A 13,497-nucleotide genomic window follows, 5' to 3' on the forward strand; every position below is an offset into this window, starting at 1 on the left:
GCCCCTTCTAGCCCTGAGATTCTGTGACAGATTTCACTTAAGAGAATTTGTGTTGTTTGTGGGACACAAGCCTCACAGAATCTGGGAACCTTCAGGTACAAGTGTCTCTGTTAAGCCCCATCAGAAAATGTGTTGTTCAAAGCCATTTTTTCATTTGCTTGCAATTTTATAAAAACCAACCTTTAAAAATACAGTCAATGACTGGAAAAAAATATTAAAGTAAGATATCGCAGAAATGGCAGAGTGAGAACCTCTGAAAATTCTATTTATAAGAGCAATGAAAAACACTGGCAGAAATGGTCATAGTCAACCTTTTCAGAACCGTGGAAGTTAGCCACAGAAAGCCTTTCCCCGGAGGCTTTTATGGAAAACTGTTAGACGTGCAGCCACTAGGAAAAACAGTATGAAGGTTCCTCACAAAATTAAAAATAGAAATATCATATGATCCAGTAATACCACTTCTGGGTATTTACCTGAAGAAAACACAAACAGTGTTTAGAAAGATATATGCACCCCTATGTTTATTATAGCACTATTTACAGTAGCCAAGATATGGAAGCAACCTAGCTGACCATCAATAGATGAAAAGGTAAAGAAGATGTGAGATACTCTCTCTCTCTCTCTCTCTCTCTCTCTCTCTCTCTCTCTCACACACACACACACACACACACACACACACACTGGAATATTACTCAGCCATAAAAATGAATAAAATCTTACCACTCGTGACAACATGGAGGGATCTAGAGGGTATTATTTTTTTAATGTTTATTTTTGAGAGAGAGAGAGACAGACAGACAGACAGAGCATGAGCAGGGGAGGGGCAGAGAGAGAGGGAGACACAGAATTCGAAGCAGGTTCCAGGCTCTGAGCTGTCAGCACAGAGCCCAGTGCAGGGCTCGAACTCATGGACTGCGAGATCAATGACCTCAGCTGAAGTCAGATGATCAACTGATTGAGCCACCCAGGCACCCCTAGAAGGTATTATGTTAAGTGAAGTAAGTCATCCAGAAAAAGACAGATACCATATGATTTCACTTATATGTGGAGTCTAAAAAACAAAACAAGTGAACAAATGAGAAACAGACTTAAAAATACAGAGAACAAACTGGTGGTTGCCAGAGGGGAAAAGGGTGAGGGATGGGCAAAATAGGTGAAGGGGATTAAGAAGGTACAAACTTCCACCTATAAAATAAATAAGTCATGGGGACTGAAAGTACAGCATAGGGAATGTAGTTAATAATATTGTAATAATTTTATATGGTGCCAGATGGTGACTACGCTGATTGTAGTGACCATTGAGTAACATATAAGTTGTCAAATCGCTATGTTGTACACCTAGAACTAAGATAATATTGTATGTCAGCTATACTTCAATTAAAAATAAAAAAATTAAAAAAAAAGAAAACCATTAGAGGCAACTGATTAACTTCATAAATGCCTGATGCAGTAGATCAGGCCTGATCATAGATGCCTGATGCAGAAAGCTTAAAAGAAAAACCTAGTGAGTAACATGTCCATTGGAGCTTGAAAAGTTCGGGCATATCCCTGGGAATCTAGAAGACTATATGCATGCTCAGGACTGTGTGCATTCCCAGTGTTGTGTTCATGCTCAGGAAAGAGCTGACAGGGTTCTAAGCTTTTGCTCTGGCTGATCTCAAGCTCTGCACAAGGGAAGACTAAGGCAGAGTTATCAGCCACCTGGCTGAGTGTTGAAGGCATGTCCCAACATGTACACATAACCTCTTGGCCAAGACTGGGAGACTTGCTGGTTCCAAGAGTTTAAGGAAGTCTTTGTTCAGTTATTAGCTGACCACTAAGCCAACCTAGCAGAGACTTCAGTGCAATAATTATTATTAAAGTAAAATGGAACAGAGTGAAGCCTGTTGTTCATCAGACCTTGTAGAAGCTAATTCTTGGTCTGCCCAGCTGTGGTCTTTGTAGCTCTGCCTGTATAGCTCCTATCTCTTTAAACAGGATGAAAGGGGCAGTAAACTCATATGGGGCTGATGTTTGTTCATTTTAAGGCAAGATAAAAGTAGTTTATGAATTTTTTTAAAGGATTGTGTTAGTCAGAAGTGATTCTGTTGGAAATGCGATTTCACTTTTGCACCTTAATGATGCCCCAGTTTGCTTCTTCATGACTCTGAGTTCTCCTTGTGGAAGACCTTATTCCTCTTTCCTCCCTGGATCCTCTTGTATACACTCTCCCCATGTTATTGCTCTTCACGTCTGTTCTGGCTTTCATTTGTTTCATCCATGTAGCTTCAACTGGGGCTGGCTGTAGCCCTGCATTCTTGAAGTCCATTTTCTAAGAGGAGAATCAGGAAGAACAGAGACCATCTTGACCTTCTTGCTGGCCTGAGAAGGGCTGAAGAGCAAGAGGAAAATTCTTTGGCTACCATTTTGGTCAGGGCCATCCCAAATGAAGCAGTGGAGTTCTCACAGGCTTTAAGGGGCTGTACTAATTTGACCAGCTGGCCAGGGTTGGCGATAGAGAAATGGTTTTTCTTGGCCAGTACTAAAAAAAAGACCCAAAGCTTATATGCATACATGCTGTACATTCACCCAATGCACCCTTCCTCACCCCTATCAGGGGAATGCCAGACAGGCTGCCCCTTTCCCACGCCCCTCTCAAGCCCCTCATTTTCTAGACTCTGTTTCTAGGCTCCACTGGATGTTCATTTTAACCTGATTTCTTCTGCGTGTGAGGGGTAGAGAGTAGGGTGGGAAGGTACACAGTGTGATTTACACCACCTCAGTCCACCACCTCCTGTGGATGGCCTGACCTGGGTGGTCATTTTTAGCCTGGTATTTCCTGGGCTTAGGCCAGGGGCTGAGGCCAGTGACAGAGAAGCTAAGAGGGCACAGGTTCTCTGGCAGATCTAGCAGTGATGAGCTTTCACCGGGGAACAAAATGGCTGTCTCATTTCTAACCTCTTTAGGTTTGAAAGACTGCCGAGTCTATAACCTTAATGATTAAAACATTCTGAGGAGAAAAGCTACTTAAATCCCTGAAATATTGGACTTCTGTAATACATCTCAAGAAATGCAGTATTTCTTGAACTACTGGGTAGCTCTGTTTCTAAAATTATAACTTCACACAAATTATAACTTCAGTTTATACAAATGATACACGGCATAATGTCAACCTCCAACCAAGCAGTGAGAGCAGGTTAACCTGTTTTCATGATCAAAGAGGACTCATTTATATTTAGGAACATTTATTTCTATGAAAACAGCATGCTCCTGCCTTAGAAAACAAAACCAAAAGAAAACAATTTGTCCTTTCAAGTGAGTTAAACATATCTCACAATGCCATTTTTACAGGAAAATCATTCCCTTAGGGCTTTCAGGCACTGCTGTGGGAGAGTCCCTGCAGGTGCTTGTACTTACTCTCTCTGAGCTCCCTTCCCCATAGGGGCTGGGGAGCCTCCAAGAGCTCAGGTGAGAAGGCATGTGTTGGATGTGTTAGCTTTGAACTTGAAGTGTGTTTTCTCATAGACACAGCACCATATACACAATGAAATATACCATCAATTTTATTTCCTGGTTGCAGGTTAAAATAGGTTTTTGTGGGAAACTTGTTTACCACTTATGATATTATTTCTCTCAGGAAGGCACTTAAAGAGAACTTTTGAGATTAGGACCCTCTCATAAGTCAGTCTTAACTCTTTGAGCAGACTCTTTCCCCACAAGTGGTACAAAAGTGAATTTTACCTCATCTCACATTACATGGTTCTAAGTTCTGAGAGTCTGGCCTGTGAACTTACAAGGTTTAATTATATGTTATTCAGTTACTTTATCTTGAGAGATAAGCATGGTCATTTGTGAATCCCAAGAACAAGTTATAGTTATCGTCAGCTTCAAGATTCTTCTTTGCAGAAGTCATATGTGAATAAGATGGCAAACAAAAGTACTGTTAAAACCGCTGGTCTTCCAGCTAAAATACTACATTTTCACAGTTTTGTAATCTTTGGAGTTTGTCACAGCCCATTCCAATGCCTCCAGCCACTAGAAACCTCATAATATTCCCTGTAATGTGGGCATGAGTTGGATATGCAAGTATTAGGTATTATTGTATCACCTTGATCCACTTTTGCTTGGAGAAGCTAGATAAGTGGCTGTTTACAAAGAATACCCCATGATGAAAAGGTTTTGAAATGACCCTGAACTAAATATTTGGAGATGGTGCCAAATGGGACCATGAGAAAAGGAAGGTGAAAATAGGTGGTCAAAAGTAAATCCCTCTACTAAAGGATTTGAGGCTTTGTGAGTATCTTTGTTCCTCCAAGACAAGGATTTGCCTCCATTCGATTCAAGCCAATGATCTTTCACCTTCAGGACAAAGGTAATAACCAGTAAAACCACAGAAGCAAATCCCCTCTGTTACATTTTGCTTAAGTTTCTTTCCTTTTCTTTCAGTTTTATCCAAATATGAAAACCAGATTACTATTTTTGCTGACTACCTAGAAGAATTTCCAGATACGGATGAGCTGGTATGGATCTTGGGGAAACAGCATCTCCTTAAAACGGGTAAGGTTTGGTAGCATTTGTCTGTGAGAACCTAAATGAGGTGGGTGCCTGAGGTTAAGGTCCTATCCATTTTTCCTTGTGGGGTTGGTGGAGTGTGACTTTGGTAACTGTTCATGCCACTTGTAGGCGGACATACCTTGCAGCCAGAGGAGGTCAAGCCACAGACTCCTTGCTTGCACAGGTCCCTTCCGAGGCCCTGAGAGTCCTTAGCAGCATGTTCACATGATCATAGGTGTTTGTGCAATTTGAAAGGGTCATATATATATTTATTCTTTTCTTTAAAGGAGCACCCCTGAATTCCATAAGCCTTGACTTTCAAAAACCATGGACCCACTCGTGGTATCACTAACCAGTTTTAGACTGTAATGCCTGGGCTACATACTTCTCATTCCCCTTGTGTCCTTTTCTATCTAGATGAAAGACGCTGCCACCCAGGGGACCTCTAATCAGCCCAGGGCTGTCAGAAACCACGTCAGACACTAAGAAGTTTTGTAGGTGTAGATCTTTTGCTGACTGTAGCACCTTCTCAGTTTATTCTGATTTTGTATAGAACTTTTAGCCACAGCAGCTAGATGGAAAAGAGGCTTGAATATTTCTTCCTTACCCTTATATACTTACAGATTGGGGAAGACCTTTTATTTTTTATTTAAAAAGTTTTTTAATGTTTATTTATTTTTGAGAGAGAGACAGAACATGAGTGGAAGAGGGGCAGAGAGAGAGGGAGGAACAGAATCCAAAGTAGGCTCCAGGCTCTGAGCTGCCAGCACAGATCCTGACACGAGGCTCGAACTCAAGAACCACAAGATCATGACCTGAGGTGAAGTCGGACGCTCAATCGACTGAGCCACCCAGACACCCCAGGGAAGATCTTTTAACCTAAAACTGCCAACAGCCCAGCACCCTGATAAAGCCTGAGCTTGGAGAGAGTCAGCTGTCTGTCTGTCTGTCTGAGGAGAGATGCTCTTTGAAGGCCCTAGCATAGAGGAAGAAATAGGAAGGAGCTGATCACAAGGCAGGAGGGGAAGTTAGCATCTTCTGGCTCCACCCTGTGTCTGGTTTCATCCTCTGGATTGGAGAATCCTGAACAGTGGAGAGAGTTGAGGGTTAGCAGTTCGGAGACCTTTTGTATACAGACTCTTCCCCTACCTTAGATAAGTCACTTTCTCTTTCTGGATCTTAACTTCCTTCACAGGTACTTAAAATGAGGAATACTGGAAGGGATCTCTTCTAGTTCTGTATTCCATGATAACAGGAATCCCCAGCTTGTCAAATATGGCCATATCCAAATGTTAAGTTGGGAAATACCTTTCAAAGTGCACTTATGGTTAAAGTGTCCATACAACTACCCCCAGCCTTTCTAGCATAGAGGAAAGCTGAAAGGCCTAGAGAATATCAGAAGAAGGAGTGAGTGGTGTGAACATTTGAGAGGGGAAGTATATAAAAACAGCTAACATGTATCACAGGCTTACCGCATACTGTACCATCTAAACACTTTCCATGCATTATCTTGCAGAATATTCACAACTCTATGATGTAGGTGCTCTTATTCTCCCTATTTTAAGGATAAGAAAACTGAAGCTCAGAGAGATTATGTGACAAGGCCACACAGTTGGCAAGGAACAGAGTCAGGGCTCCAACCCAGGCAGAATATGACTCCAGAAGTTTTACTCTTAACCAGTGTACATCTGCTGCCCATAATGTGGTAGGCACTGGGGACGTGAAGGGCAGGGAGAATTCAGACCACTCAACTTTCTGGTTTGTTCAAAGGAAAGGCAGGAGAGAAAACAGAAATTATTGGCTAAAATCAAATTTTCTTTTCTTCTCTTAAAGTGCAATGGCTCTAACTTCTATACAGATGGACCCGTGAAAGCCGCCATATATGTGGTCATTGAAGTAAATTTATGTCATAAAATGCACAAAATGCTTTGAATAAAGACACCAAAGTGTTTGTGTCTAATTTATCCATTAGATTACAAATGCCAGCTGCACTGGGTGGTGTTGTATATTTTTACACACTTAATTTACTTATTGTGGATCTTCCTTTTTAGTTAAACATACATGCATGTACACGTGTACACCCCCCCCACACACCCCCACACATACACACCCCTAGTTTTAGATAATGGACACTGGGTACTGATGAGAGATCCAACCAACTATCATCGTTTCAGGCAGGGGCTGGTTGCCTTGTTAGTGGGTTATCCTTGCTTTTCTTATCCCTTGTCTTTTGGCCACTGACCCCAGTGTTAGTACCTGTCAGGGCCATGGAGCTCAGTGAGTAGGAGACAGGAACCACCTGGCCAGTAGTACTGGTCAAAACATAGGTGAAAGGGAATGCTGAAATTACTTGGCTAAGGTGATATTGGGTTTCCTATGAACTTCCCTAGCCCCATAACAATGGAATTGACTGGTTTATTTGAAAATGAGTTTCCTGCTGGCTCAGAAATCAAAGGCAGATATCTTTAGATGGGATGTGGTGATTTAATTTTAATTTCACATTTAATTTCAGAAAAATCTAAGCTGTTGTCTGATATAAGTGCTCGTCTGTGGTTTACATACAGAAGGAAATTTTCACCAATTGGTAGGTATATCATTTGTTGTACTTTGCTTTCTTCCATGTTGATAGCTTGCCTGAGGTGATCAGTGACATCCAAGAAACCTCAGAATTAACAGCTCACTGTGGTGAAGAATTTGCTTTAGGGGAATACTTAAATCATATACTTTATTCGAAAGTTTCATTGCCCAAGTACTGCATCATGTATGGTTCCTTGGTGTGAATATGTAATTGCCAGGATATTTATGAGTCCACCTCCAAGTGTTCAGGCACCAGGTAGTATTAGTTGTTTTCCAGGAGCAAGGAGAAAGTCAAACTTCTAGTCTGGGTAATATTTATTAACTCATAATCCACTGCTTTGTGGAGTTACTTGATTATTAAAGACAGTTATGCCTTGAATGAAAGAAAATAATTCCTATGATTTCCACCCCCTATGATATTAAAGCACCATACCACTGGAAGATGAACTATGATAGATTTCCTTGGAACTAATTATCAGCTATTAGGTTACCACCTGCTGTCTAGGAAAAAAAAAGGTCAATAAGCTAAGTGAATTGTCTCCCTTTAGAGAAAATCTGTAAAATGTTTGCAAGTAAGGTGGCCTATTCCTAGTATCATGGCCCTGTAGGAAAAAGAATGTCAAATCCAAGTGGTGGAAGCTATTCTCCTAAGAGAAAACCTGTCTGATTGATTTTGATGCAGGACTGGACATAATAACTGGAATGAAATCCTACTTTCTGATCAGTGCCCAAAACAAAGTCCACATGGACATTTTTTGCTTTCCACAGGAAGTACCCAAGCAGTAAAATGCCCAAAGGAAAAATCTTTAGTACCCAGTGATTTTATTTATTTATTTATTTAAGTATTTAATTATATTTTAGAGAGAGAGTACATGCACCAGCTGGGAAGAGGAGGAGGAGAGAGAGAGAGAGAGAGAGAGAGAGAGAGAGAGAAACTTAAGCAGGCTCCACACTCAGCACAGAGCCCGACACAGGGCTTGATCCCATGACCCTGGGATTATGACCTGAGCCGAAATCAAGAGTTGGATGCCCAATGGACTGAGCCACCCAGGCACCCCTAGTACCCAGTGATTTTAAACTGTTAACTTTCTCTAGGTGAAGAGATCTTTACAAGGCTTAAAAACATTTGCAATTCAACTCTGACAGTTTTTTTTTTTAAGTTTTAAGTAGGCTAAATGCCCAATGGGGGGCTTGAACTCATGACCTTAAGATCAAGAGTTGCATGTTCTACTGACTGAGCCGGCCATGCACCCCAATTCTGACAATGTTTTGGCAATAGATGATCTCTTCTTTATCTAGTCTTCATTGCATCTCTCCTGTACTAAGCCGGCCATGCACCCCAATTCTGACAATGTTTTGGCAATAGATGATCTCTTCTTTATCTAGTCTTCATTGCATCTCTCCTGTACTAATGTGTCCTATAATTCTACCATTAGCAAGAGCCAAAGGACTCTCCTTCAAGTTTATGAGTTGGCTCAACCATCCCCATCTTTCTGTAGCAACTCTCCTTCAGTCCCCACAACCAAAGGAAAAGGGTGGCCACTGTGGCCCATTTGTCTTACATGGCTGATGACCCTCCTTAGAGTTAGTCTTGTGAGATCATGCTTATAAGCATAGTTTTCCACTCCCATGTTGAGGACAGAGAGCAATGAAAGCAGAATGTCTCCTCTGCCATCCAAGTTATCTGATTTCACTGGTACCTTGAAAAAGGATATTGAGCTCACCCTGGCCACATACGTGGGATTTTAGTTACATCAAGTGTTCTTAAAGTGGAACCTGTTGTCTTCTTTCATTTATTAACTGGTTTTATGCCTTTTAAAGATGTAGCACATTTCTAATTTATTAGTAGCATTTTCAATTATGGCCATGCTCATAACACCAGATATTTACATCATCCTGAGTGAGTTTGTAGAACACTTGCACAGATATTTTTTCATCTAGTTCTTATAATATCCACTAACAGGCAGGGTGTGTGCTGTTGTTCCCAGTCTATAGTTGAGTCTTGGATCAGGTAACTAGAGACCATTCTTCTGATGCCTAATCTGGGACTCTTTCCTCTATTTTACATTGTCCTTCTTGCTGTTGAGATCTTCATAATGTATATTTAGAACAGTCAAGAGCCTCCCAGATCTCTTTGACCATGTTGATGATTGCCTTTGGTAGCATTTATTCCTTAACTAAGGTAAGACTGGCTTCCCTGAGAAGTGAGCTGTGCAAAAAGCCAGGTTTGGTTAGGCAGATAATGACATGGCATGGGCCCAGTGTTGGTAGTCATACCTGGAAGTCATCTACAAAAAAAAAAAATTGCATGCATACCTAGAAGTCCCCAAGGAGAAAACCTAAGGGGCAGGTTTTGTTCATTTGCTTGTTTTGTCTTTGGTCATAGAAACTGTTTTGGCTAACTCAGTGTTATCTCTGCAAGTTCCATCCTATAACAAGCCCTGTTTGATATTCAGCTGTATCTCTTGTCTCTTTTCAGAGTCTGTGTTTCTGTCTGTCTTGTATGATTCCCACATTTGCCAATGTTTCAGGAAAGGGCAATCCAAGGAACACATAGTCATTCCCATCCATTTTGCCAACAGGGGGAACTGGCCCTTCATCAGATGCCGGCTGGGGATGCATGCTCCGCTGTGGACAGATGATGCTGGCTCAAGCTCTTATCTGCAGACACTTGGGCAGGGGTGAGTTAAATTCGTTCTGCCTCAGAGACCTCTGCAGTAGCACTTCCTGCTGGTACTTTAGCATTGGTGCCGAGCTTCAGGAGCATTCAGTAACAGAGCCGAAGGTCCTAAAGTGCTATCTGCCAGCTCAAGTGATGGGGCCGAAAAGTCAATAAAGCCTCCCAGGAGAAGGAAACAGCTGGCATTTCCTTGTGATTCATGAAGCCAGAGAGTTATTTTCCTGGGACAGAACTGAACATTGAGGCAGGTGTGTCATTAGAGTTTCCATCTTCGCTATTATTCGAGTGAGTCCTTAAACAGGTCAGATAACAAAGGGAGCAGGAAGAAGGGTGTGGTGGTAAATCTGTTTCTTGACCTCATTGAAAAAGTCTGCCTGGTGAGGATGTAAGTGACCTAAAGGAAGTGCCTAATGAGGGAGCTGGTGCTATTTTGGTTTGGGTTCACTGAGAATATCCACTTGACAATGAAGGAATCCTTAATTTAGCTTTCTTAGGAAGCCAATTCATTAAGAAACTTCTGGTATGCTTGGAACCCTTGAGTCTCCTGCTTTCTTAAGGTATGTGCGTGCTTCCCTGTGGGCATCTGTAGGATGACCTTGGCTGGATGCCAGTTCAGGCACTTGGGTGAAGGCCTGGTTTAACATGGAGATGAGGGAGGGAAAGGACACCTTGGATGAGATTGGCCTGCTGAATTCATTGGCTGCATGAATTCATTGGCTGAATTCATTGTTGCTCCTTGAGATTCAGAGGTATGAAAACATCACTCCTTTCCCCCTGTTCTGACAGCCTCACACACCCTGCTGCAGTTACCAGAGAGGATTGCAGAAAGGCCTGGGGAGGTTTTAGGGCTTAATGCCTTATTTTCAGAGTTTAGAGGAGCCTAAACCCACTTTTCCTAGGTAGTATCATAATTCCAGTTTTACAGATGAGGAAATTGAGGCTCAGGAAGTACGAGGACTTACCCAGAGTCAAACAGCAAGAAAGCATGGATTTGGGAATAGAAGAAGGCAGGTCTTCTGACTCATTGTCCAGTGATTTCTCTACGGTACACATACTTCTTGGAGCAGATCCATTCTATTTAATTTCTCATTTATAAAACACAGCAAGATGATCTTCCTGGAAGTGAATTCTGTGGGAAGCAAACGAGGAAAACATAAAATCCCAAAGTCAGTAGCCTCAGTCGTTTTAATATAAAAGCAAATAGCAGGAAGAATTTGAAATAGCTCTTGTAGCTAAGATATATTCAAAGATGTAATTTTGGTATTTTTTTAATGTTTATTTTTATTTTTAGAGAGAGAGAGAAAGAGAGAGAGAGAGAGAGAGCGGGGGGGAGCAGAGAGAAAGGGAGACACAGAATCCAAAGCAGGCTCCAGGCTCTGAGCTGTCAGCAGAGAGTCCGATGCAGAGCTCAAACCCATGGACTACAAGATGATGACCTGAGCCAAAGTCGGACGTTCAACCGACTGAACCTCCCAGGCGCCCCTTGAAGATGTAGTTTCGTAAAGAAGTGTTTTGGAGTGCTTCCTATTCAGTTACTCTATAATTAAGTATTCACCTACTCATCGCTATCATCAGTCAACATTTAGCGGTACTTAGCAGCCAGCTACTCAGGATTTCCCCAGACTTGGACAATTCAGTAGCAAATGAAAAAAAAAAAAATCAACCTGGATGTGGTTCACCCTCTGAAGACTATGCTGGCCACAAAGTTTAAAAGTTTGATTTCAGATCCACTGGAAGCAAAGAGAACAGAAGACTCTGGAGGTAATGGCCTTTGGCTTCAAGTATACTTCAGCTGTGAGGTTAAAATCTCCCTCGAACTTTTGGGAGAGAAATTTGTGTCTTGGAAGCAAACGGAGCCCCGGAGGTCTGTCCCGTTACACAGAGTTCCTAAAGCTGAGGGAAGGGGAGAAGCGCATCCCCTCCACAGTGGCGATTATGGAGAATTTTTGTGGGTGTCCTTTGGGAGGGATAAATAGCCCCTGCAGCATTTGGGGGCGCCATGCCTAAGGCACAGATAGGATTCCTAGAGATGTCGTTATTTTGGCTTTGGTCATAAAGAAACCTTGAACGCTTGATAGCAAAGGTATGTGTTTTTCCAAAGGTCAGTGTGGACGTTTTCAAGGTTGTGTAAAAATGGCAGCATGCAATTGTTTTTTAAACCCCTTAGTTGTAAGTTGTGTATATTCCCCTGTGCACTGTCATGTGTGAGAAGAGCAGTACCCCCCACTCTTTTGGCAATTGAGACTCTTTTGGCAATGTGGCCAAAATATAGGGACCAAAGCTGTTGCTGTCTGTGTAGAGATGAGACACTGTGGCATCAGAGTGATCTAAGGGTATACTGCTGGGTTTTCGGTGAGCTCCTTCTCGCTGAGTAGCTGACCAGAAAGGCCTTTCCTGACATTGTTGTCATGTAATATTTATCTATCTCAAGCCCTTGGGCTAAGTCAATTCCTTGGTTAAAGTCTTGTTTTGCTTTTACTTTACACCCACTGAGACTTTGAAAGTAATGTCTCCAGATGCCGTTGTTGTCAATATTGGAGTTCCTTAGGAATGTTCTAACTTGATCATTCCTGCCTTCCAGATGCAACTCGTGTGTTTTCCCTCTAACCCCATGGTTACAGTAAGAGTGCAGAGAGGTAAATAAACAGTTATTTTAAATGATTTTAACTCATTTTTTTTTCTTAAAAAGACTGGAACTGGGAGAAACAAAAAGAACAACCCAAAGAATACCAACGGATCCTACAGTGCTTCTTAGATAGAAAGGATTGTTGCTACTCTATCCATCAAATGGGTAAGGTTACATCAGTAGTTTTATGGCAATGTCTGTACCTACTGCTTTCACCCCCTGCCTTATATGTGGCTCTGCTAAGTTGTCCATCTGCTTAATTATTTATGAAAAAAAAATAGGAGTTTGTGGTATGCTAGAAGAACTTTTGCTAACATCTTTTTTTTTCCACATAAAAACAGCACAAATGGGTGTAGGAGAAGGGAAATCAATTGGCGAATGGTTTGGACCAAATACAGTTGCACAGGTGTTAAAGTAAGTAAAAGAGTCTGGCATCTGCCTTATCGTACTCTCTCCTATGCCTCCTTCTTCTGCCAACTCAGTGTCCCATCAATCTAACTATTCCTGCCATCCCACTAAGCCACCAGACATCTGCACTATTTTGCCCAGACAGTTCTTTGAAGTGTGCCGGATCTTCACTCAGATGAAGACATCTGTTTTCATATTTCAGAGTCGTAGTCACTGGTGCCGGTATAGAGGGAGGCATCTCAGGACTCATTCAGTATCTGTTCCCTCTGCAGGTTGGTGTTCACCTTCCAGGGAACCATCAGCCTGAGGGTCACTTTGAAGCCAAAAGGCTAAATAGTAAGTGGCGGAGGCTGAGCTAGCTTAGGAAAGACAAGGACTCCCACTCTGTATAGTATAAAAAAACCTCATTCATTCATTCATTCATTCAAGATGTAAAATTTTTTAATGTTTATTTACTTTTGAGACAGAGACAGAGACAGAGAGACAGAGCACAAGCGGGAGAGGGGCAGAGAGAGGGGGAGACACAGAGTCAGAAGCAGTCTCCAGGCCCTGAGCTGTCTGCACAGAGCCTGATGCAGGGCTTGAACCCACAAACCGTGAGATCATGACCTGAGCCAAAGTCAGATGCTAAACCAGCTGAGCCAGCCAGGCGCCCCATCCATTCAACATTTAC

At 42.1% G+C, this 13,497-nt stretch overlaps 1 protein-coding gene across 2 annotated transcripts in view; it reads left to right on the top strand.

Annotated features, from left to right (window-relative positions):
- ATG4A (autophagy related 4A cysteine peptidase) overlaps positions 1 to 13,497 on the top strand; it is a 64,132-nt gene that overhangs the window by 36,138 nt on the left and 14,497 nt on the right. For both annotated transcript variants that reach the window (XR_006213376.1, XM_042974021.1), the window contains exons 2-6: positions 4,426 to 4,536; positions 7,046 to 7,117; positions 9,693 to 9,791; positions 12,480 to 12,581; positions 12,758 to 12,830. Coding sequence is in view for 1 of the 2 variants with exons in the window: in XM_042974021.1 (XP_042829955.1) it covers positions 4,426 to 4,536; positions 7,046 to 7,117; positions 9,693 to 9,791; positions 12,480 to 12,581; positions 12,758 to 12,830 (457 nt within the window). In the remaining variant the exon portion in view is untranslated. The remainder of the gene's footprint in view (positions 1 to 4,425; positions 4,537 to 7,045; positions 7,118 to 9,692; positions 9,792 to 12,479; positions 12,582 to 12,757; positions 12,831 to 13,497) is intronic.

The sequence above is a fragment of the Panthera tigris genome, chromosome X (genome assembly GCF_018350195.1).
Source record: "Panthera tigris isolate Pti1 chromosome X, P.tigris_Pti1_mat1.1, whole genome shotgun sequence".
NCBI classification, from domain to species: Eukaryota; Metazoa; Chordata; class Mammalia; order Carnivora; family Felidae; genus Panthera; species Panthera tigris.